Below are 26,686 nucleotides of genomic sequence, written 5' to 3' on the forward strand. Positions count from 1 at the left end.
ATTAGTTGACTGTCATCTATAACAAATTCATATTTTTGAAATGAAGTACAGAAGTTAAAATGATTTTTCATTTACTTTAGTAAAGCCTTTTCCAAAACTGTCCTACCTTCAGATAGTAACCCCATGTGTCTCCTCACCTTAAGCTCTTGTAGCCTCCTGTGACTCATTCCCCCGCCCTTTGTGTTGAAGTTAAGCCCTCGGCTTTCTGAGTGGCAGGGCAGTGAAAGAGAGGAGGAAGAAATGGTTTCATGGCTGAACTGATGGCTTGAATTAGCATGTCTGAAATGTGCATCATCTGCTAACACTTGGACATGGTGTTGCTGTGGCTCTGGGTAAAGCCTCGTCCGCTGCCTGCTCTCCCTTTACCCATGATCCTGTAGCTGCAAGTGCCAGGCACTGTCACTGATGGACATCTGCCTGAGCCTTCCAGGTCTCTGGGAGCCAAAGACATGAGCCATTCTGACAGAATGTAGGGTGTCATGCTCCCATCTGGCAAAGATATGACACAAAGCGCCAGTTTTACTGTATTGTCTACCAGTGTAATTAATGGGATGAAGGAACTATTTTACTGACAGGTTTTATCCATTGAGATATACATCAATGGTAGTTCAATTGGTATTGTTTTCTTATGTATTTATGTACAGTGGGGTATAAATGTCAGAGACCACATAGAAAATCTGAGATTTTTTATTTAAGATATTAAATGAAGTATGTAATTTCATTTGTACAAATGGTCAGATTTTCTTGCTTCCGTTAAAGCACACAAGATGCTCTTTGGAACATTATCAGATCATGATTGGATAACATGGATCATCAGGATTTGCACAAATCTGTGTAATCCATTCCAGCTCGAGTGCATGATGGATTGATGGATGGATGGATGGATGGATGGATGGATGGATGGATGGATGGATGGGTGTCCATATTTAGCCTTTCTCTGTGGTTCCCATTTATCTTTCCACAAAGCACAATTAATGTGCTTGAAAGGTTTTCATCTCCTAAGGCATAAGTGTAGCAGCAGCAGCCCGCTCATCAACCAGCGGATCACATGTCTACACACCATTCTCTCTTTACTGCTTCTTCCATTGGAGTAATGGAAACTGCAGCCTACTGACAGAGGAAGTAAATCTGGGCCTCTGATCCACAGTAACTACCATCAATCCTTCCAAATATATATAAGAGCAGCAGTGAAAACACTCCAGTCTGCAACCCTTCGATAAATGGGAGGAAATCCTAGACATGTCGAGCGTATTAGAAGTGTACTTGAGGTTTCTGTTAAATTTGGATTGCTGCGAGCTGGAGAAATGCAATGCTATTTATTAGAGATGACCAAAGCCATATGGAAGCAATCACAGACCTCATGCACAGAGGCAATTTGAAAGAAAAATGGCAGCGCTAATGAGGGTCGTCCTGATGGTTTTATGTTCACAGTCCCACTGTGCTTGTTCTGTTATTGGATTACTTTGTGCCCAATGTGACATAAGACATGACCAAAGTTTAAAAGATCCAACTCGACTGTCCTAAATCGACCAAATTTAGATATGTGAATGTGTGATTTCTGCTACAGACTACACTACACATTTTACTTACAATAATCAAGAATTGAAAGGAATGTTCCAGGTTCAATACAAGTTTATCTCGAATGAAAGCATTTGTGACACAAAAATAAATGTTAACTTTTCTATAAAAAAAAGCAAAAATTTAGGTTATAGTGAGGCACTTACAACTGAAGTGAATGGGGGCCAATTTGTTAACGTTAAAATACTAACTGTTTCAAACATATAGCCAAAAGACATAAGCAATATGCGTGTATTCATTTTAGTGTGATAAAATCACTTACTAACCTTTTCTATGTAGAGCCAATTTTACAACTTCGTTACCATGACAATGTAATGTCAAACAAATCCTAAAACCCCAAAATGACTGTAAAAATGTTAATTTTAACAACTGTACAGCTCAAATAATACACAAGTGTTGACAGAAGAATTCATGCAAGTGTTTGTCTAAAAATTATAAGCTTCACATTTACGTGTTTAAACTCGGCCCCATTCACTTCCATTGTAAGTGCCCCAATGTAACCTTGATTTTTGCTTTTTTAAAGAAAATCTAAATAAATTTGAAATTAACATTATGCCTCAAATGCTGTTGATTAAGCTTAACTTGTATTGAACCTGAAACATTGCTTTAATGATCAAAGATACTGTTTTTGGAAGTTGCATTCAAAATTCACTTGGGCTCAAAATCTGAGGGGGCAGCCACAATGCTTCTGGCAGAATGTATTACGCAAAATGCATAACGTAATTTTAAAGCACCAAAGAGCCTTCTTCTCTTAAGCATGTTCTCACACTGCAATTTTGACCATGTTTTTTCTAAGTGACAAATTTGGGAGATCATAAAAGATAATTTTTCTTTTTGACCACTTAGTGTAACATGTTGACCAACAGCCAATTATTTGCCGTTGCAATGAATTCAAGCCACCGACAAAGTTCTGGAAGTGTCCGAAATTTTGCATCGTAGTCATGCAGTGTGATTGCTCCTATGGCCAAATGACATAAAACACCTAATCAACGCTGACAATTGGGACAATTGGGACCAACATCTTGTCAACAATGTGTATTGTATCTGATTGTGTGCCATCTTGGATCATATAGAAACAGTGACAAGCAACTATCTTAAAGGAATATTAAAATCATAAAGTCTGTTCCCAGCTTTAGTTTCTTTGTGTGTTTAATTTAGGTATAACAAGTAGCAGACATATATTCATGTGAAAACACATTGTTCTTGTGTAGTCAGCCAGCTAATACTTACCACATACAAGCTTTTAATCTCACTATTTCGGATGACATCTAGTGTGAGTTTAACAGTTGTATAATCATTCAAAGCTTCATATTTAGGGTAAAGGCAAGCTCCGTACCCTACCTGCTTTGTCGTGTTTGCTAGGCACTTTTTAAACAAAGTTTACCAACTTAGTATTGCAGTGATGATGTAATGACATTATACAACCTGTAATCCAACTGGTCTCATCTTTAGACCTGTCAAATATTGCCGAAAATACATGTAGCCACACTGTTAGCTGGAGATACACCATTATATTTACCATAGCCAATCAGAGCAACGCAATAAAGCATCGTTATTTATTGGCATGGCCTCTCCTGTTCCACGCATCTTACTGAAAGTGGATTTGAGGGGGTTTGTTTCCTGTTTATCTGTCTGCACCCTGCTGATATCGGTCAGGTTCAGGAGACGCCTCCATGGTGAACTTGCCATCTTTTTTCCCTGCTCATTATATCGCGGTATTAATCATTAGCTCTTTGCCCTCTATCAGCTAGCTGCACAGGACTGGATGACACGTTGAATTAAGACATGGTCTGTGTTACATTGCTGAGGCAATGTTAAGGAGAGTGTATGACACGGTTCAAATGAGGCTAGTCAAATGAGGCTAGTCTACCTATTAAGAGGATATTTTTAGGGAAATTCTCAAAAACCTGAAATGTCAATAGACCACTTGTCCTTACTTTCAATGTATTTTCTCTTAAGGTTCACCTGAAAGACTTTCTTCAGTATTAATGAGCAGACAAAGAGACATAAAGAAGAACGTGCCAAAAATGGATGTATACCTTCTAAGGCAGGTTTGTGAGCAAGCTCTGGAAGATTTCACATTAGCATGCATGGTTTCTCTCTTTTCTGTGGGCTTAATGTGGACATGTCTTCTGTCTCATGCCCTCTTTCACCCCTGGTTCTCAGAGAGATGCCAGAGTAGTTACTCATTATATCTACTTATGAAATGTGTCTGTTGAGTGGAGCCACAGCCCTAGTGATCATGGCCAGAGAACATTTGGAGCCTGAACACCCTGACATCTTTTGTACCCATCCAGTGTACAAAATAGTGGCTACTCGAAACATTTTATTGTGTCCCAAAGTTAAGCACAGGGTATTCATACAATATATCTTAATTATCAAATTTCAATACATTTTGGAGATCAGTCACATGATTATGGCCTTAACCCCTGGTAACTGCGGACATCCAAAACAGTTTTGCTCAGTTCTCTGCAAGTTTATCTCACTGGAGCTACTTTAGTTAGAAGAATAAACAATTGTTCAGTTAACCACCATAGGAAGCTTAAAGCTTTGAAGACTGTATTATATAGATATACTGTACTGTCTTCTATCTTTAGAACACTGCCAAATTTTTGCATTATAATGTAGGGTTGGGCGATTCCACTTAATTATCGATCCAAGTACTTTCAAGGTCAATATTTTGATAGGCTACCTCTATTAAATAGATTTTAATGTGTGCGTGTGTGTAGATTTGGGTGGTTTACGAGGACTTTTTTAAGGTTACCAAATGATAATTACAAGGGTATTATGCTATAAATGTGGTTTAAGAGGACATTTCCAGTGTCCACATAATTCAAATTGCTTTTATTTGAATTAAATAAAATTTTATTGAAAATGTAGTGCAGATGCAGAAATGCAGAAAGTTTTTTGTGAGGGTTAGGTTTAGGGGTAGGGAATCTATATTTCGTACAGCATAAAAATGTTGATGTCTATGGAGAGTCCTCATAATGATAGCTGCACCAAGATAAAACAAACCAGCTTTGTAGTTATTTACTGTTAAATAACACAAGGCTTTTTCTCTGTCAATATTCCATCAGCGCTTTCTGTTTGAATGTGTTTTTTTTTTTTTTTCTGCATGTTCATGTTTACCTTTTTTATGCATAAAGATATGCAATGGTTTCTATGCTAAATAAATGCTAAAATTATTCTTAGAATTGATATTTAAAATGTGATATTTTTATGTGTGGATCTCTTCTATAATTATAGATCACTATCAATACTTCAAGATCAATCCGCCCATGCCTATAATATAGGCAGTACCCTCTACCTAAAACTCAGTGTCCCTGCTTTGCAAAACCACGCAAGGGAAAGAAAAAAAACGAACTTGTTATTTAGAGTCCACAGGGCATTGACCAAAGTCATTTGTTTCTGAAATGTAAAGACCCAATTTTAGAGAGACATGTGTTCCATCGTTCTGAGGATAATATGAGGCATTTAGGCAGCTATGTAGCCAGACTGTACCAGACCCAAAGAAAATATTACACTCTTCTTCTCTTTCTTCTTTCCTTTAAATAAATCAACTGAAGAATAAAAGCAAATACTTAAATTAGGAAATACTAAAATTCCCCTGTGGTTTAAAAATTTGAAGATCCATCCACAATAAAGTAAAGATTTAATCAGACACCAAGAATGAAAAAAAGACCCTGTACTCCAGAAACAAGATGACGTGATATCTGACGGCGACAGTAGAAATGGTACCTTGAAAGAAAAATCTCCCCTTATGGAAAACATGTCAGAAAAATCCACAAAATGAAATTGTGGGTAGTTTAAACAAACCATATTTCATTTGTCTCCCTTTGTTCTTTACTCCAAGAGAGAATGACTGCTTAATCCCCTCGTCTCATTGTTCCGCTGTGTATGGGTGGTTGAGGGAAATTACTTTTTCACTGTGATGGTATAGTGAGTGTGATTTGCCAGAGAATGCTTCAGAACTTATTACCTCTGAGTTTTATGTTCATAATTAGTCTCTTTCTTTTGTCATCCCTCTTTCACTTTCAGTTAAAGTTAACTCCATCAAAGAATACACCATAAATTGTAAGACAACACTGATAAATCTGCTTAGAGACATCAATGTGATGTTATGCTTTGCCATCAGCCAAAGTCCATTGCGTAGCTACGATGTTGGTAGTGTCCAATGGCATTAGTGAATATCTCAAATTATACTTTAATTTTTAAGCTAATGTTGGCAACACTATTTTGTATTTATTTAATATTGTGCAAGATCCTGGGGAAGGCTGGTGAGCTTCAGCATGCCCATCCATGCATTTTCAGTCTACATAGAGTGACACCTTCAGTAAAACCTTCAAGAATGACCACACAAACAGGTTAGTGGTCACATTCCTATGAAAGACGCTGGAACAATTGATAAGCTGGATGAGTTAAGAGATGATTTTGGCTGCTATGAGTAAAATCATCTATGGAGTGGTGGTGGCGTAGTGGGCTAAGCGCATAACTTGTAATCAGAAGGTCACTGGTTCGATCCCCACAGCCACCACCATTGTGTCCTTGAGCAAGGCACATAACTCCAGGTTGCGCCGGGGGGATTGTTCCTGTAATAAGTGCACTGTAAGTCACTTTGGATAAAAGCGTCTGCCAAATGCATAAATGTAAATGTAAATCTGTATAGAAATGTATTGAGTAAGCATCATTTTATATTAGATGTTCCAGTTTCTTTCTTTTCTTTTTAACTCAATGGCCAGGGGGACTGTTTTTTATGACATAAATGGAGTTCGGGTTGCACATATCAGATTGAGGAAGTCTACACTGGTGATTGAATATTTTCAAATAACTAGTTATGTTTATTACTGTTTAGATTATTGTAGTTTATAATTTCTAATTTAATTCTTTGGTTTTTAATGATAATGGAGGTTTGTAGTTTGAAAATGTTAATTTGGGGTTTTTGTCAGGAGACATGGGGTTGGGACATGAACTCTATACAATGGGTGGCATAGACTACTCTCTTGATTCTTTTGTACCCTTTTAAAGCAGCTTGATCTCATGAAAATTACGTGGATGTGGTGAAAAATTATATTACGTGGCTTTGTGTCACAGCATTTCTGAGCTAAAATGTCCATTATGTATCCTGTTATAAGTTAGTTTTTCTCCCATCCAAATGAGTTTTGATGTCATGAGACAGCATTGAGTAAGGCACAGGGTGAAAAGTAAGTGGTAAGGTGATACGGTAAGGTAATCTGTCATTTCACTCGTGATTTGTGTGAAAGTTTTAAAAGCAGAAATGTGAATCTTATAATTTTATTGAAAAAAGAAAAAAAAAAGCTTAATTCTTCTGTTAAAACTTCTGTATTACTTTAGTGGTAAAGTTGTTTAAATTGTCATTTTAGGGGTTGTTGACATTACATCGTTATGGGAACAAAGATGCAAATTTGCCTATATCTTTACGCAGAAAAAGGTTAGTAAGTGATTGTATCACACTAAAATCATGTTTGCATGCATATTGTTTTTGTCTTGTGGCTATACTTTTGAAAAAGTTAATATTTTAATGTTCATAAACGTGGCCCCTATTCACTTCCAAGTGCCTCGCTGTAAGCAAAACATTTGTTCTTTATCAAGAAAAGGAGGGGCAAGTCAAAATGTATTTTACCATCAGTATTATGCCACAAATGCTGTCGATTGAGCTTGACTTGTATTGAACCTGGAATATTCCTTTACGTCACAATCAATTACAACTGAATAGAAAGATGAACCGGAATATTCATTACAATTCTGTTTTGCATAAGCAATAAAATAAATGTAATGTAACAGAATTCTCATTTTGTATGAACTATTATTTTAAGTCTATGTTTTCTACTGAAAAACAGCTTTTCCTAAACTTCTAAAGCACAAATATTACATTTTGTAACCGTATCTGTATTGAACTGTAGGTTGGCATGCATTTCTGAAAGATTAAGTTTGTGCACGAAAAGCACACAGTTTGTATCTTTTAAAATATTTATTTCATTTTTGTCTTGATGTTGGCATGAAAAGTGGCATTGAGTGGTCCGTTTTCTTAGTGAAGGCCTCTGGACAGCCAAGTAGACAGACTGGACATCTCTAACAGGCATCTGGAGTTTCATTAATCCTTGAATTTTGAAAAGTTTGCAAAAAGCAGCATTAGAAGATCTGAGAGACAAACATTTGAGCATTTGTGAATCACTTCGGAGCAAGGGGTCATTCGTGTTGGTGCTGTTGCAGTAGGAGGACCATTAACCCACAAAACCTTCAGCAGCCAGGTCAGATTAAGGCTCTGTTACCACCCTTTCGCCCTGATAATCTGTTTGTGATTGGCATTTCCCTATTCTCTCCTCACCTTGGCCCTTCCCACACTTGTCATTTTGGCTCGCCAGAGGGCAGATAGGGAATGTCAATTAGCAGATAATATAGGGAGCAGCTGAATGTCAAACAACGCTTCCCTGGTGACGACCACACATCAAATGTCTGTCTGGCTGCCTGCGGGATACAATGTCTTGTTACTGAAGTGGAGTTAGAGGGAAAAATAGCCAGCGGGGAGGTGAAAAGTTGACGAAATATGGCACGTTAGTTACAGGCTCGCTATCACTTTCACTAATACAAGGAGACATTATAGTTCAATTGTAGGTCCAGTGAGGGATGTCTGGAGTCACAGTGGCTTTTGTTTGGGTTTTACTTCCCATATTCATTGTACCTTTAATTGGCCATCGATTTTTACATTATTTTAGGTCTACAGAACAGCCTGCGTAAAATAAAGCCATGCAAGAAACCTGTTGTGCCAATACCAATTTAAAGTCAATCACAACAGACATTTTACAGTACATCTTTACCAATATGAACCATATCAAGAATCTATAGTTTTGAGAATTCAAGCCATAAGTACACATTTCATGTACAGTACATCTAACTTTTATCATGTCTGTCATGCAAGATGACTGAAATCTCATTGAGTTTCTTTGTAAAAAGATCTGATTCCATTTTTCTCCTAGGAAGCATCATAATTTTGTTTGAGTCCTATCACCTTTAAAAACAACAGTAACTACCTCTTGTAGGGCAAGTCAGACAAATAGTCTCCTGGATATACTTAGCCATCTGTCAACAACCATCAATTTATCCTGAGTGAAAGCCGTGTCAAACAATACTTTGGAATTTTAACCAGATACATGACTGCCAAACGTATGTGCTTTAGCACTGCCAGAACAAAACTTGGCCTAAAAAAATATTTAAAGAGATTTGTATGGAAATTAATGTCACATCCAATCCATCATTATTAGCCTAAGGGGATAAGGTTTGCGGTTAGTGATATGTGAGAAAATTTTAAGTTTTTAAATAGAAGGGAACGCCAACTTATAAATGTGAGGATTTTAAAATGGAAGGTTTGATGCCAAACATCACTGTCTTATGTCTGATGCTGATCTACTTTAGTTGCTCCAACTCAAATATGCTGTGAAATATGCAGACATATGAGGGTCAATGTCTCCATCTTGTGGTCACAATCTAATAGTTTGGCTAAATGGGTTAAAATACCAATATTACAATGAAATTCCCTGAACATTTAAACATTTCACATTGTAAACAAACAGATTACATAGAATTATGTATAAATGAGAGAATATCACTAAACACACTCACACAGAGTATTTGAAAGAGAGTATATTGTTAAACAGGTGCCTGAACATTACAAAAGCTGTTGTCATGGCATTGTGAGGTATTAGTTTGCATACTCTCCATGAGGCACTAAATATAGTGTTGCATGTACAGCTCAGCTCATTTTGCTGGATTCAAGAAGGGATTCCTGAGCAGAAATATTGTGCACATATTCAAGCTCACTTCCATATCCAAACACTAGAATACTTACAGTATATCACTCTCCATCACGTTCACACAAACACATTCTGCTCTTCTGTATATGATACTTATTAAGTAAAAATGACATTTCAGTATTATGAAAATGACATTATAATCATCATACAATACAGCATTTTTGTAGTTTGGCAACGTAAATGAGTGACTTGATATTAGTCATTCTCAAAGCTCCTTGAACGTCTTTTTTTACCCAACATCTCATTTCATACACTCACAAAATGTGATATTTTCACATTTGAACACTAAAGAGGCCCTTGCATTAGCTTAAACTAAGGCAGTGACTTACCGATGAAATAATAAAAAAACATCTATTGTCCTTCCAAGACATACTGAAGTCTGTGCTTCTATATAAAAAATAATCATATGAATAAAGCAAAGACATTATGTAGTTTGCATAATGGAGGCTGTGTGATGGAAGAAAACTATGAATCAACATTCAGGCACATTTCAGTGAAGGCTAGACATCTTTCTTGCTAAACAAGACTGCCTCTGAGAGAGATTTTGATTATTTTGATCGGAAGTATTGCACTTTAACCACATATAGTACACAGCACAATTCAATCTTGGCTTCTAGAATAATATAATGTTGCTGCTTCCATGCTGTGCAACATCAGTATCTCATGCAGAGACTGCCACAGAAAACAAGTCAAGTCAACAGTACTACTAAATGTTAACCTTGTCTCCCATTAACACAAACAAATAGCTGTCTCTTCAAAGACAATTCACTTGCAATGTATGATATTTTTATGTGATTACGAGTGTAAATGGGTAATATTTATGTCAGCTACATTGACACAGTTTAGTGCATAAGTTTGCATCCATCTTTTGTCTCATAATTATACACACCCCTTTCCGCCCTTCAGAAACTACATAACAGACATTTCTATCGGGAAGACATGCAGGCTTGAGTGAAGTTTAACATGCCATTTATTTGATAGATGTAAAACAGAAAGTAATGTCTCTCTCTTTGGCGTAGGCCCCGTCCGGCGGTCCGAAGGAGTTGTACCCGGAACCGTCATGTCCTGCCGGAGATAGGAGGCAGGGGGCAGGGGGCAGGGGGCAGGGGGCAGGGGGCAGGGGGCAGGGGCGAGGAGCCTACCCCCGTGCGGGACAGGGCTCAACTGGTGGTGGTGGAGGTTGCAGTGTTAGCACACCGAACCAGCATTGTGATAGATTGTGAGCAGACTTATAAAGCAATGGCTTACATGTGATTGGCTATGAATTACCCAGCTAATGATGTGATTCTGTACAGCTGCTAGTCTTCCCGCTAGAACTACGCTGCGCTTCCATTTACATCTATTCCACAAGACAAAATATTAGTCATTCAATATAAATCATGCTGTTTAAAAGTTTCTATCCCCTTGTTTATTAAAGTATTGGTTCACCCAAAAATGAAAATTCTCTCATAATTTACTCACCCTCATGCTGAACACAAATTAATATTTTTAGAAGAATTTCTCAGCTCTGTACGTCCATACAATTCAAGTGAATTGGTGCCAAAATGTTGAAGCTCCAAAATCCCATAAGGGCAATATAAAAGTACTCCACCTGACTGGTTAAATCCATATCTTCTGAAGTGATATGATAGGTGTGGGTGAGAAACAGATCAATATTTAAATCCCTTTTACTATAAATGATCCTCCCTGCTCAGTCAATCTCCACTTAATTTTCACTTTTAGATTCTCTTTTTTCTGTTTTTGGTGATTCACATTCTTCATGCATATTGCCCCCTACTGGGCAGTGAGGAGAATGTATGATAATAAATTACTTAAATATTGATCTGTTTAATCTCACCCAAACCTATCATATAATGTCTGAACACCTGGATTTAACCACTGGAGTTATATGGATTACTTTTATGCTCCCTTTATGTGGATTTTTGAGCTTCAAAATTTTGGCACCCATTCAATTGCATTATGAAATATTATAGCTGAAATATTCTTCTTAAAAATCTTATTTAGTATTTTGCTGAAGAAAGGAAGTCATACACATCTGGGATGGCATGAGGGTGAGTAAATATTTATAGAATTAATTTCTGGGTGAACTATCCCTTTAATGTAGTGTGTTTCCTTCCTGACCATCATTAAATGTTTGCACCTTCTGTATTAGATGTGTAGAAGTCCCTTACTTGTCAAATCCCTAAGTGTCAAAAGCTGGATGTCAACACTTTTGGGAAGAACACAAGTATGCAGAACATGCAGTACAAGGAGGCTTTTCCTTTAAAACAATGGGCAGGTTCACATCTCAGGACAAAGCAGAGACTCATGCTCTAATTACTATCACACAAGACACAATCAGTTATTGATCATCAAGGAAGCAATACACCAACAACATTTTAAGAACCAAGGGGGTGTAAACTTTTGAACAGGATTGTGTAAATTCAGTCATTACTTTGTATTGTGGAACATACTGTATGTAAATATTGGTTGTGTCAAATAGCTTCATTAGGGCATTGCTAAATAAAAAAATGCAATTATTATGATCTCTCATATTTTTTTTAAATGATACATATCTTGCAGATGCAAAGGGGTGCAAACTTATTCACTCAACGCTATATGTGCTTTGGAGATCTAAAAGACATGCTATTGAAAAGACATGGTCTTTCAGTAAGTTCAGTAAACCACAAATAACACCCCTGATTACAGCATACACTCAAACTGTTTAGGTTTTCCTACCTTATTCACACTAGCGCCATCTTTTATCTTTAATGGGAATGACAACAAGGCTTTGAGGGACAGACTTACCATCTCTTCAATGGCATGAACGGTATAAAGCACCTATATCACATCTGATTTTCCACAACTCGTGTTGTCTGGAGTTTTTGAAATACTGAATGTTCTTGGACAAATATTTCATACATTTTTTGTCTGCAGAACAATCCAAAAACACTTTAAACTGCAGTACAGCCCATTGAAAGAGCCCGTTGTCATTCTCATTAAAAATCAAAGATGGCACTAGCGTGAATAAGGTCAATTGGAATATTCCAGGTTAAACACAAGTTAAGACTCTATTGACAGCATCTGAATGACAAAAACAAAAATGTGATAACAGAAGTAGACTTTCCTGTCATTGTTGTATATTTACCCCACAGACTTACATTGTAAAAACATTTTTCTATGGTAACTGACAGCATACCACTGGTGCTGTTGTGTATTAAACCTGAAATATTCCTTTAACATTCAAAATTATTAATTAAAATATGGCAATATTATTCTTGACTTTATGATGACTTAAGTGTACGCATGCAAAATAGTTTCTCTCACCATGTGATACCCTCACCAACACAAAAACTAGTCACAGATTGAAATGCCAAGCGCACACTACAAGACTGACGGCATGGCATTCGTTGAGTTTTTTCTAAGTTAAATGTATTTCTCAAATACCCACTTCATATGTAGTCAACTATAAGTAAGCCATTTGTAGGCTGATTTCACCTAAAAGTGTAATACTGTGGCTCTGTGGCACTATCAGTTTCCTTGTTTGTTTGAGTTGCCCATCCAGACACAGCAACATTGCCTCAACCAATGGTATGGGTTTGAGGCAGGACTATCGGTTTACACAACCAAATGGAACTAGAGTATTCTGCAATCTGTCTGAAAACAGCCATTATTTTTGCAGTTCTGCTTGATGATACTAATATCAAGTTTCTTATTATTTTGGAGCCCACTTTATGCAAATAATCGCAGAGTAGGTGTGTCAATGCAAGATCATTCTCCCCTCCAACTGGTTCAAGTGTGCGCATATGTGGCATGGTAGTCGCAGACTTAATAACCTGAAAGGGCAACAAGCTTCAGTCTTGTGGCATGCGCTTGTCTTAACAGAACTATATACTAAAGTTCCTGTTTATTTTTATCACACTGTATTGCTCTGTGATTTTTGAGGTTTGTTAGATACTGTTGCATAGTAGTCTTTTTCATAACTACTAACAGGCACTTCGTGAGTTGGAGGCTCGAAGTGCAAGACTGGCGATGGACTTCACCACACAGGTGGAAGCTCTGTGGCAAGTACCGGCACTAGCGATGTAGTTGGAAGCTAACCGGTGAAGCCGTTTACTCCCGAAAGTGTTAAAATGACCAGGCATGACCAGTTCAATCTCCTCTTTATCAACCATCTCCACCAGCCTTTCGCAGCTATGCACGTAGTCGCTGATCCTACTGAAGGGCAGCCAATCAATCATGGATCCATCATAGACCACGTCACCACTGAAGAGCATCTTACTCTCCTTGTCATGGAGACAGATGCTTCCTCTGGAATGACCTGGCATGTGGAGAACAGTAAGCTGGCGGTCCCCGAGGTTGATGACATCACCTGGGAACATAAGGAAGAGGAGGAAAAGGAAACTATAGAACTGTATATTGTCACTGCTGACAGCAGTTGCATATTATAAAACAGAGGGATTTCAGTGAGGTATGTAATGGGCAGGTATTATAACAGTTTAAATGTACTCATTCAAACTTGACCCAAGCAAATATGTTGTGTTATTGGGCAAATCAATGTGTTCAAAGTCTTTTGGAGATTAGCTGATAATTGTAACATGCAATGACTTATATCTGCTGATACTGCTAAACAGGCATCTACAAAGAGACATAAAAAAAGAGAAAAAAACAAAAGTCACAAACATGGTTGAATTATAACAGATAAATTAAGGCTCCTACACATTTTGAGCAATTAATTTACATGACTTTTATGATAAGTGGATAAGGATGTTTAAAAAGAAATGTAATAGAGATTACACTCATAAAGGTCAACTTCTAGCTTATAAAATTACAATGGAAGTGAATGGGGCCAATTGTTGGGTTTAAAAGCAGAAATGTTTTTACATTTTATAAAAGCACTTACATTAATTCTTCTGTTAAAACTTGTTTATTACCTATTTGAGCTGTCACAATGTTTAAATCATCATTTCAAGAGCTTATGGCGTTACATCAACATGGCAACAAAATAAAAACAAAATCTGATATAACGTTGTACAGAAAAGGTTAGTAAGTGATTTTATCATCACACTACAATCATGTTACATGCAACATGCATATTATTTAAAACTGAATATTTTAACTTACAGACTAGCCCCATTTGCTTCCATTGTAAGTGCCGCCCACACATTTAAAGATTTAGCTGCCATGATGATGTAATGGTGTAATTAAACAATGATTTAAACAACTTTACAGCTCAAATAATACACAAGTTTTAACAGAAGAATTAATGTAAGTGCTTTTATAAAATAATAAGAAAATGAGGTACGAAGTCAAAATTTATTTTTGCGGTAATCAATATTATGCCACTGTCAGTTGAGCTTAACTGGTATTAAACCTGGAATATTCATTTCAGATACATAGATCTGAAGTGAAAAGTTTTGTATACACTGCAACTCACTTCATAATAGTCTATACGTGTTTATACTACATTGAGGGGAGCAAATGTCCCCATAAGGATTGTAAAACCTGAGATCACCTATTGTGGGGCCCAGCCAGCGGTCCCCTTGAGGGAAATGGCTTATTAAACATACTAAACAATGTTTTTTCGAAAATCCAACACGCCTCTGGTGAGTCCATCATGATTTGATTTGTTTCGATCTCTCTCTAGATCTCATCAAAAGATATTATGTAAAGCTGCTCAGGATGTAGCCATGCAATTCAATGGACTTTTTGGGGTACATAATATTAAATGCACAATGAATACACAGATTAATACTCCTCCTGCTGCACTGCACATTCAATGCAAGCAGTCTCAGATCCTACCTTCTTGTAATATGTGGGTGGGCGTGACGGCCTTCACTCGGTACTGTCTCGCTCTCCAGCCAGGTGCTGGGTTCTCCACGATCTCGCGGTCAGATAGCCATGTCACGGTCTCGAAGTTATCTCCGTTAGCCAGAGCATCCACCTCCGCCTTGTGCACGCCCACCTGTTGAAACTGATGCAGCCCACCCGAATGGTCGAAATGCACATGCGTGCCGATAGCTAACAGAGGGTTCTTTCGCTTCGAATCGTCCCCTAACAGCCCTTTGGTGTTGATGTATTCCGGCAGGCTGCGTAACCCCAGCCCGGTATCTATGACGACGTCCTGATGGGACCCGCGTATGAGCCAAATATTCGCCCTGTTCCCCGAATCATAAAAGCGCTCCTGGATCCAAAACACGTCGTTTTCCAGCGATTTATGCGCGTACCAGTCAGTCGCAGACATCCCAAATACATTCAGGTTGTTTTTATTGCAAATAAGGAAAAAAGTATGGCTGTTGTTCACCTATAAATTTGGTTTCAAATCTAGCTGCTGCATCAGCCACAGAAAGGACGTTTCCACTCCGTTCCGCAAGCGCCGAACGTAACGTCGTGACGTGTCAAAAGACTCGCAATACTATTGGTCAACATGGAAATATTTACCGCCCACCTAATGCATATTAATAGTATCAAGTTAGTCCATTTAAAATCAGAATCAGAATGAACTTTATTGCCAAGTATGCTTCCACATCGAAGGAATTTGTCTTGGTGACAGAAGCTTCCAGTGCACAAACAATACAGCAACAAGACAGAGATAATAATAATAACAAAATAATAAAATTAAAATAAAAAAAAATATAAAAAGTATATATAGAAATACACAAATGACTTACAGGTGCTCATTTGTATTGAGTAAATGCGGTCTCAAAAAAGGTAAGCAAATGCGCTAAATCATAATGAACTGTATTTAATTGTTTAGCTATTTAGCAACTAGCCAGTTATGCATTTTAAACCTTTACAGAACATAAATATACCATAAAATTAATGCATTGCTATTATCCAACACATTTGGGCTCATGTAAGTTTTCTTGTTTTTCCTCAAAATATAGCTTTTATTTTTTTTAATGTTAGTTAATAAAAATACAACTGTTCATTGTTAGTTCATGCTAGGTCATAGTGCATTAGCTAATGTTAATATTGTATTACTTTGTTGAAATGAACAGTAACCAATATTAATAAATGCTGTAAAAGTAATGTTAACAAAGAGGACATTATTGTAGAGCGTTATCGGTTTACATTTGCATTTTCAGTTATTTTTCTCAGAGATTTGGACCACTCACTCATTGCTCCTCTGTCCAGTCTCTTTAAATGTTTGTATGCCCCACAGTATACAAAAAAGGTCTCTCTCTCTCTCTCTCTCTCTCTCTATTTTAATCAAATGGATGTTACTTGCATGTTTATTTGCACTTTCAAATCTGCATCAATAAGCTTAAATTGTGATTGATTATCTATGAGTCCCAACATTCTTGCACATTTTTGGAAATTTCAGGCATTGCCACATACAACATAATTTTATGCTCTGTTCAATCAAACTGAATATAAACCAGGGCCTCTGAAAGCTGGAGAAGATGAAGACTATATGAAAGCTATGAAACAAGAGATGAGAGGTCAAATGAAAGATATCCCTTTCAACATTAAGCCCCACTCTGGAAAGGGTGGCGAATGCCTTTATTTAATTTAAGTAACACATAATATGCTATTACTTCCTACTAGGGGTCTTTAGATTACTCACATTGTAAAATTAGATGAGAAAGATTAAGAGAACTGGGGGCAATGATGTGTTTGATGGTGCCCAAAAGGCATTAAATGTATGAGGCCAAGTTTAAGTGAAATGGTATCACAGGTTAAGGAGGCTGGTTTTAACTTCCTTGTGGAAATTCGATATACCATGTACACGAATAATAGACTTGACTTCAATGGCTTGCGAATGCAGTTATAAAATGAATTTAAGTGGTGAGCACTGCATGCGATATGGCCCTACATCAGCACTGCTGTGATTCTGTGAGTGCCGTAAGAGGGCCATATAGCACGATTGAGAGTGTGATAATGCTTATATACAACAGATCAATGAACAAGTACAGTTTTGAAAATTTGGAAAAACTGAGTACAGTCATAAAACCCCATTTGTGCATGGAACTACTTTCTTACGCGATGGATCAGAATCTGCCGTTGCTGGTTAATGATGCGTCCAAGCCTCCGTTAGTAATTCAAAAATATCACTTCAGAAATAGTATCACGGCTTTTGCTGTTTCTAAGTTATTGGATAAACAAGGATGGATGTGAGTGTGTGTGTGTGTGTGTGTGTGAGAGAGAGAGAGAGAGAGAGAGAGAGAGAGAGAGATGGAGCGTGTGAGATCACCTGTTGTCACACTCAAGTAGAGATGCTGTCAGCTTTCTGAAGATCAGCTATATAAGTGGAAAAATAAAATAAAAAAAAAGTTTTGCAATTGATGATTGGGACCAAATAATAAAGAAAAGCAGCCAATAAATGCCCACGATAGATGGGAACTCCTTCAATATTGTTTAAAAACAACCCAGGGTGATACCTCAAGAAGTTGGTTAAGAAAATGTCAAGAGTACATGTTGAAGATACTAAAATATTACACAGTTTTGATTTATTTTGGATTTTGTTTAGTCACATAATTCCCTTAGTTCTACTTATATTATTCCATTGTTTTGATTACTATTATTCAAAAATGTGAAAAAAAAAAAAATTATAATAAAGAATGAGTATGTGTTTAAAAACATTTGACAGGTAGTGTATGTATGTATGTATGTGTGTATATATATATATATATATATATATATATATATATATATATATATATATATATATATATTAGGGCTGTCAATCGATTAAATACATGGTGTCACGATTATTTAATTGGGATTAATCACATTTAATTGCATATACAAATATTTGCTGAGAAAGCCCCTCAGTATAACAATAATTCAATATACAGGTATAATGATGAAATAATTATACATAGTTATCATATATATATATATATATATATATATATATATATATATATATATATATATATATTCAGATAATTAAAATGCAATTCCATTCTTGTGGCAGAAGAGTTAATCATTGATAAGACAATACAAAAACAGCTTTAGAATACAATGTATTATTTACTACCATATTATTGATCATAAGTCAATCATTGGCATACAGTTCACAGCAATCCATTCACAAGTGAAATTAGCAATCAGTTGGAGATTTATTATGAGGGCTTGTTTAAGGACCTGTCAATGTAAACCTTCAGACATGCTTGTGTAGCATCTCGGGTGCGTTGCATCGTAAACATAAATTTTTAGGTCACTGTGTCAAGTTAAATGTAGTTTAATACTCAATCTTTAAACACATCTTGAGATCTCTTTCGAATATGCGCTCCATCAAGTGTTTTGAACGTAAGAACATAAAGCATGTTTGTGTTGTGCTGTCTGCTGATGGGTTGTTTTTTTCACTGTATAAACTCTGTGTTGCCCATACAGCTGAAGTTTCACTTACTGTCCCCTGGAGTAAACATGTGGTACTACAAGCTTGTATTTCTCAGAAATCTTCCTTATTACGAACCAGGGGCATTGTGATTAATTGCGTAAATTTTTTTAATGCGTTCTTTTTTATCAAATTAATCGCACAGAATTAACACATTAAATCGACAGCCCCTATATATATATATATATATATATATAACAGTTAGTTCCAGTCCTCGAATCTGATTGGACGAGAGATGTTGCATGAGCACTTAAGGTCTGACACCATCAGCACTCGGACGCTTCACTGTGTATATTACTACGCTTGAGTTCATGCCGTTCTAAACTAAAGTGCAAGAGAAGTGCAGATCTGTGAAGAGCTATGGTTTGTCTTTTTTTGTTGTTGTTGACATTACATGTGTTAGCCAGCAGGTAGTTTCAAAAGATTATTTTTGTGTGTAATACAGTTTGGTGACATGAAGTTAATCTGTGTCCACTTCAGGATGAAATATATCAGAAACTCTATGAATGTTTGTTGATCATACATGTAGCCAGTCTTCTTGAGTGTTAACACACCCGATAATAAAACAAATATCAAACTACACTGGGATCTATTGATTATAACTTTACTTCCATTGTACAAGTTTGACTTGTATTTTATTTTACAAGTTTATGTTACGGCTGTGAAGATATTGCTTTTGTAATTTACTTAAAGCAGGCAAAGATCACTTATAATATGATCATGTCAGAAAGCCTTTTGACGGTTTACACTATGCTGCTTTTGAATGACAGCACAAATGCAATTACATTTATCAAGTATAACTATGAAAAGGGTTAGTCTTATGTATTATAACTGTAGATTTAATTATTTATGAGAAGTTATAAGAAGTTATAGGTTATTGTAAGGTGTATTATGAGACATTATGAATGCAGTATAATGCATTATAAATATGGACTTCATAGAAAGTGTTACCCTTTCTACTTATGCCACAACTAAAGCCTGTAAAACTGGCAATGTTTTATTGACAGGAAATGTAAATATCTATTGGCAAAGCACTTTTCTAATGGTGCAAAACTCCCACCAAACTTATGTTGAAACTTTATAGTCCTATCTTTACAGATAAACTAAACAATTATTATTATTTATACCAAGAAAATGCTCTAACAAAAAAAAAAGGGCTTCGCATTTTTGCTTTCTGAAACTTCTGGTGCAATTGCTCCACAGACGGCCATGACCACCTGTAAATGACGGCAATATCCATTGTGCATAAGAACATTACTGTTCTCACATTTTCTCAAAATAGGAACTGAGAGACAAGAAAAATTATTTACTGTGGTTATTAACAGCATGCAACAGAAGTTATATTTAACCCAGAACATTCCTTTTTAAGTCTGAAATTATTAACGTGTACAGCCCAGTATTTGCTTGCATACAAGTACTGTATATTTATGGTCTCAATTTCAGCATACCGATGATGTTTGGACAACAATGAATGTTCTTACAGCCACTGGCATGTAAATATCAGAGAAGGAATTCTCTGAATATCAGAGGTGGATTACCCTTAATACACAATCAAATTCTTTATACAGGAAACGACTACATAGCAAGCTACTTGGAATATGGTGATGATTTTGGAGCAGAAAGTGATGACAACATGGTTGAAGCCACTTACTAGTAATCTGGGAAAAAAAATAAAAGTTTCATTCAGCTCATTAAAAACCAGTTCTCTATCCTATCAGAAAATAAATGGGTGTCATAGTTATGTATTATAGAAACACTTCATACACCTCAAATGCACAATGTTTTATGGATTTCAAAAGATAATTTAGGCTTGATTGCTAAACACGCTTAGACGATGCTCAAGTTCATCAAAATAATTCAGAGATTCAGATACTAAAATATAATTCCTTTTATTTTCAACCTGCATCTACAGTCTACAGGATGAAGGCACATACTGTTCAAAAGTAATCACTTTACTCCATGTTTTATATAAATGTTTACAAGCTCCGCTACTGGACTTGAATTGAACACGTGTGAGAACATTCACAAATCACTGCAGTCCAGCAACATTGTTACCATCCATTGCAATGCTGATTCTGGATTCTACTTTTCCTAAAATAAATCACTGTTTATTTCCCTGACAACCAGACAGTGGCAGCAAATTTCTTGAACAATATATCATCTGTTTGCCATTAAAGCAAACTTTGAGCTTAACAGAGGTACAGAGCTATACACTGGCTCATGAGTGACACAACAAAACAAGTATCCAACTGTGCAAAATGCATTAAGGAAAATTGCAAACAGGATTGGAATCCTAACTCAATCATTTCTCTGCTGTTTAGGTTCAATTTTCATTATTAAAATGTGTTTTCACATATAGTAACTTTCTTTAAGGTTGCTTTTAATTAATCCCTTGGTGCTTGTCCCCATGATGCCCCTACGGTTCTTCATCATGCTTCACGTTAGGTCGATCAAGAACAGGCTGTAGGTGAGAGTCTATGTGAGGGGCAGCATTGGCCTGATGTAAAACAAGAGGCTCGACGATGGCTGGCTGTGTGGGTCCAGGCCTGATAGAGTCTATGGTTGTGTGGTGGCTAACATCGGCTTTCATCAGAACCTCATAGTACAACAGGTAAAAAACAGGTGTAATAATGCCCACGACCAGCATAATGGCTACTGCAGTCCACCATCTCATTCCCCAGTCAGCCCCATGGTACGGGTCTTTCTTTTGGACTGACCGGCGCTTGGGGTCACCTAAAAGCGGCTGCTCCAATGAGGAGACTACCTCGCTCAGGCTGCTTCTGGAGGGGTCAGAGGACTTGACAAGAAGTTCAATGTCCTTGTCCTTCTCCTGCAAAAAGCACTCCACGCTGTCGACAGATGAGGAAGAGGATGAAGAGTCCAAGGAAGTTCCGGAAATTGGGATCTTAGCGATTCTGCGAGTGCCACCGGGCGAGCTGGTTTTGAAAGGAGCAGTATTATGGGTTTCTGTGAAAGAGCTAAACTTTCTCACAGGGATCCTTATGCACCGCAGCGCAAAAAAGTCCTGCTCGGTCAGAAGATTATTGGCTCGCTTGATGTCTGCAACCTGAGGCAAACATGAAAAACATCAGTGCTTGATTTAACAGATATCCACCATACATTAGGGCTGAGTGGTATGACGGTACATACAGTGCAATGGTAGAAATGTGTCAACTGATAAAGATTTTGCTATACCGTGGTAGAAATATTTGCACAGATGTTAGCGGGCAGGGCTTATGGGCTTTACATTATTTGCATGTGAGAGCAAAGAAACACGGAATAATGCAAAAATGCTGACTGGGATGCAACAAGTCAAGTCTAGGTGTAACACAAAGCAGGGTTTAGTTTACATTTTCTAAGCAATGTCTCAACTTGCCAAATAAATATATAATTCAACTGATGTACAGCCATTATATATTGTAACAGCTTTGAATGTGGCTCATCCAATCAGAATTTAGAATCAGTTTGACTAATGTTAGCATTCTGTTTTTAACTCCAATGTTATGCATGTTTCTATCATGGATTTTGCCAAATGCAGATAACTAAGGTGGTGGGAAAGGCCAATAACAGATTAATCGGCCGATAGTTTTTAAAATTGATTTATAGAATGTCAAGAAAAAAGTTATTATTCTTTCCTTAATATGAAGGGCATAGACAAAGAGTCCTAAATGAATGAAACCCCAGATGGAGTTTATTGTTCAGCCAAAATCCAAAAAATAAACAATTTTAGTGCAAAAAAACTAACCAAAATGGAAGTATAACAAGCCCAACAGGAACTCTTATTTTAAAATGATGAAAGAACTGGCAACTATCGCCATCGATATTTGCAGATAAATCTATGGTACTTATTCATCTTTAAAACCGATATATTGGTCTACCTCTATATGTTACCATGACAGAAAATGATGCATAACGTAACAAGATTTGTCATACTGCCCACCAAGAAATGTTGAAAAGGAACAACGAGGAAACCCAGACTTACAGTGCAGATATATTGCAGAGAAATACTGTTGAGGGTATCTCCCTCTTTTATATCCCGTATCAAGAAGACAATATCATCCTTGCGATCTGTGGATGTGCTCTTTCGATACCTCTCCTTGCCTCTGGAACGCAGTTCAAAAGTCTCGCCATCTTCCTCTGAGCATTCAGTCTCCGAGTTGTTCCCATATGTGTACATATAACCACCCGTGGGTTGCTGCACTGTGGTTGCAAACTGGAAACCATTGTGCTGGTTCCTTCCAGTCATTTTTCACTTCAAAAAGAACAATAGGAAATAGATGAGTTGTGTTTATTTTACAGAAGTGTACTTTAAAAAATTTAGGCTAGGCCTATATGGTTATTTTTCTCTTCAGCAGATTAAACAAAAATATGCAGAAATCAAAGGCTAGTAAAATGTTTATGGGAGTATTTGACACAAAATATTTTTGGGAGGTTGACTTGACCTGCAGTGTGAAATTCTATTCGGAATATGAAGCTCATTCTTTTTAAATTATTATTCATGCAGTTGCATGACCTTATATTAATTAAGAATCTACAATGAATATTTGAACATAAAAATGTAGTTGTCACACTGCAGGACCATTTAAACTAGTGAAGGTAAAAATGTGATTAAAAATGGTAACCAGTCACAGCGCCTAAAATGTACATTTTCCATTCACCCACATTAATAATGCATTGGGATAATATATATTATTCCAATATATTATATATATATATATATATTAGGAAATAAAATTGACATGATTCGTCAACTATTCATGTGTATATTACAATGTTGAATGGCTAAAGTACAGTACTAGACTCTAGTATATTTTTTAGTACAGTAGCCATTCAAAATATGCTCGGCTCATATGTATTACAGCTACTGATACGATAAAACACAGACCCTTGGCCGCTAACAGAAGCTTTTTGGGGGATATATTTTATTTTTCTGGAACTGAAACACGGGCAGGTAGCGCTAATTAGCATGTAAACATGACGTAAACAAGAAAGTTTATACTTAAAGACAACAAAATAAACATACATCTGACCAAATAGTTACAGTGACGCATAATAAACACTGAACAGAGGTGGGAAGAAGAAGAAGAAGAAAAAAAATTATAATGGTGTAGTGTGGAAGCTAATTATTAGCTTAGATGTCTTTTGAGACAGGGTTACACATTTCGTCAACTAAAATATCACCGGCTTGAAAAACAAATGAGTGTCTTTACATCCTAATATAGCAATTTCTAAAAATATGTATCGCTATAACATTCAACATCTTCATTAGCTAATATTGTGCTATTTATGCTAACCAAACTTTGTATCAACAAGCGAACAAGCTTCAGCAAGCTGGCTTTCAAATAAAACATTTTTTTTTTTTAGGAAGCTGCGGTTTACCTGAGAAATCTACTGGTCCGCTTGTCTTTAGTGATCAGGCCATTCTCCAGTTTCCTCTATGTGCTTCATTAGCTCAGCTGCTGGATTACTGAGAGAGACGCCACGTCAACATTGAGCCTGCGTGAGGACGCAGTGACGCACTCACGCGATGATATCATGAGCATCTCTGCCTGTCTCTGAAGTCTTACGTCACAACCCACGCTTCCTCTGTCTCTGTAAACTCTATCGCTTTCTCTCTAATAATTAGTATCATCATCTCTGTCTCTAATCATCTGGCCTGTCAATAAATAGGGGAAGATGGTGGAAGATGCTTAATTTTCCTCTTGACCATAGATGCAACTACATTTGATCTCAATGCATTTATTGAACGGCTATGCTCTTATTTATCTTGATTTTTAATCTGAATATCAACACTTCTGAGATTTATTCGATCTGAACAGTTTTATGGTTAAATTGTCTAAGTTTATGTCATTGGTAATAGATCTGTGAATTTATTTAATGTTGGATTTAAAAAGTTTTATGTCCATTTCATGGCGGATTTGTGGACTGGACACAGTAACACATTTAGGGTGTTCACACTTGGCAGTTTTGATTTGATTAAAACGAACTCTGGTGTGATTGCTCTGTTAGTTCATTTAAACAAGTGTGAATGCTGCCATCCGAACCGTGGTGCACACCAAACAAGCGGGGTCCACTTACAAATGAACTCTGGTGCGGTTCCACCAGGGCTGGACTGGGAAGAGCAATCGTCCCAGATTTTACATTTAACCCAGCATCCAGCATTGTTCTGGATGTTCGGCAAGTACCGTCAAAAAATATACATCATAAAAGCTGTCCATACAGGTTGTGACTTTATCCTTATGCTTCTTGTTTTGTATCTTTAGGTTCGATGTTAAAAATGCCAGTGTGAGCACTAAGCGAACCAGGACTAAATGTTTCATTTCTTTTTTTGGTCCGGACCAAGAGAACCGATCGACAAGTGTGAGCACACCCTTAGATTTGTAGGGTCAAAAATATATAAAGCAAGAGGTTAAGGTTAGGGTTAGGTTGACTGGAGGATTTATTTGAAGCATAAATGGAGCAAGTGCTACAAACCGGTGCACCTGGGTGTGAGCCACCCCTGGATGACAAGCGACATTGGATGAGTGGCTCCACTGATCGTGGAACATAACAGAATCATTGGGCATTTAGCGGGAGGAGTGGTGTCACGTAGCACAGCACAGACTTTGGCATCCACATCCCAGGATTCCATGCCCACCGCCTGAGTGGCGGGCAGAATGGTATCTGGTGGGATGGTAGAGGTCTCGACTTTGAAGTATTGAGATAACAAATCGGATTTAACGTTCTTAGAGCCTGAATGATACGAGAGAACAAAGTCAAACCTGGTGAAAAACAGTGCCCATGCGCACTCCCTCAGACGAAACAATGAACCCCAGTAATTGAACTGACTGTGATTGAAAAGTGCACTTCTCTGCTTTAATAAACAACCGATTCTCTAGCAGTCGCTGAAGTACCTTCCTGATGTGCTGGACATGGTCCTGAATATTCTGGGAGAATATCAGAATATAATCTAGAGACAAACACAAAATGGTCGACTATGTCTCTGAGCATGTCATTCACGAGCCCCTGGAAGACGGCTGGGGTGTTGACCAATCCGAAAGGCATAACCAAATATTTGAAGTGCCCCCTATGGGTGTTAAAAGCCATCTTCCAATCATCCCCTTCTCTGATCAAGGTGATAAGCATTATGTAAGTCTAAATTCGTAAAGATGGACGATCCCAGCAAGAGTTCGAATGCTGAAGACATCAGCTGCAAAGGATAATGATTCTTCACTGTGATATCAGTCAGCCCCTTATATTCAATGCAAGGTCTAAGCGAGCCATCCTTCTTCTCCACGAAGAAGAACCCCGCACCTGTCGGAAAGCGGGGGAAAATGAGATCAGCTGCCAGATAATCATTGATGTACCTGTTCATGGCCTTCCTCTCAGGAGCAGTGAGCGAAAACCGCCATCCTTGTGGAGGAGAAGTGCCAGAGAGCAAATCAATAACACAGTTCTACAGGCGATGAGGAGGAAGGGTCGAGGCGCGGGACCGGCTGGACACCGCCCTCAAGTCACGATATGCAATTGGTACTCAGGATAAATCTGCCGATTCATCCTGAAATGAAACACAAGACTGGACAGTGGAGACAGCAGAGTTAAGACAGTGAGACAAACAGTACGAACTCCAAGCAAGAACAGTAGTGGTTGACAAGTCTATGTGTGGGTTGTGTGTGACCAACCAAGGATTCCCCAGCACTAATGGAGATTGGACCAGGTAGACGGAATACTGTTCCGAATGACTGTCGGAGACAAAGGTAACTGGCTTGGTGGAATGGGTGACGATGTGAGGGGTGTGCCGCTGATGGTATGGGCTGGGATAGGTTCGTACAACTGGACCACGTGAACTTGCCACTTTCAATGTCCAGAAAGTTCCCTATGGCTCCAGAATCCACCAATGTGGAAACAGCATGACTGATTGATCCATACTGCAGTCAGGCTGGAAGAAGAGTAGGTAGTCCCCTAAATAGTCCAC

General features: G+C 37.5%; 2 protein-coding genes across 2 annotated transcripts; both read right to left on the bottom strand.

Moving 5' to 3' along the window:
* Nucleotides 1-9,259: 9,259 nt before the first annotated feature.
* LOC127642941 (acyl-coenzyme A thioesterase MBLAC2-like) lies at nucleotides 9,260-15,709 on the bottom strand. Its single transcript, XM_052125406.1, has 2 exons — nucleotides 15,189-15,709; nucleotides 9,260-13,758 (listed from the first exon to the last, which is right to left on the bottom strand). The coding sequence occupies exons 1-2, from the start codon at nucleotides 15,628-15,630 to the stop codon at nucleotides 13,373-13,375; spliced, it is 828 nt and encodes a 275-aa protein (XP_051981366.1). The 5' UTR covers nucleotides 15,631-15,709; the 3' UTR covers nucleotides 9,260-13,372.
* Nucleotides 15,710-20,293: 4,584 nt separating this feature from the next.
* LOC127642917 (lysM and putative peptidoglycan-binding domain-containing protein 3-like) lies at nucleotides 20,294-24,233 on the bottom strand. Its single transcript, XM_052125363.1, has 3 exons — nucleotides 24,112-24,233; nucleotides 22,715-22,984; nucleotides 20,294-21,799 (listed from the first exon to the last, which is right to left on the bottom strand). Exons 2-3 carry the CDS (start codon nucleotides 22,976-22,978, stop codon nucleotides 21,149-21,151), a joined length of 915 nt encoding a protein of 304 aa, XP_051981323.1. The 5' UTR covers nucleotides 22,979-22,984; nucleotides 24,112-24,233; the 3' UTR covers nucleotides 20,294-21,148.
* Nucleotides 24,234-26,686: the final 2,453 nt, after the last annotated feature.

This window comes from Xyrauchen texanus, chromosome 4 (genome assembly GCF_025860055.1).
Source record: "Xyrauchen texanus isolate HMW12.3.18 chromosome 4, RBS_HiC_50CHRs, whole genome shotgun sequence".
NCBI classification, from domain to species: Eukaryota; Metazoa; Chordata; class Actinopteri; order Cypriniformes; family Catostomidae; genus Xyrauchen; species Xyrauchen texanus.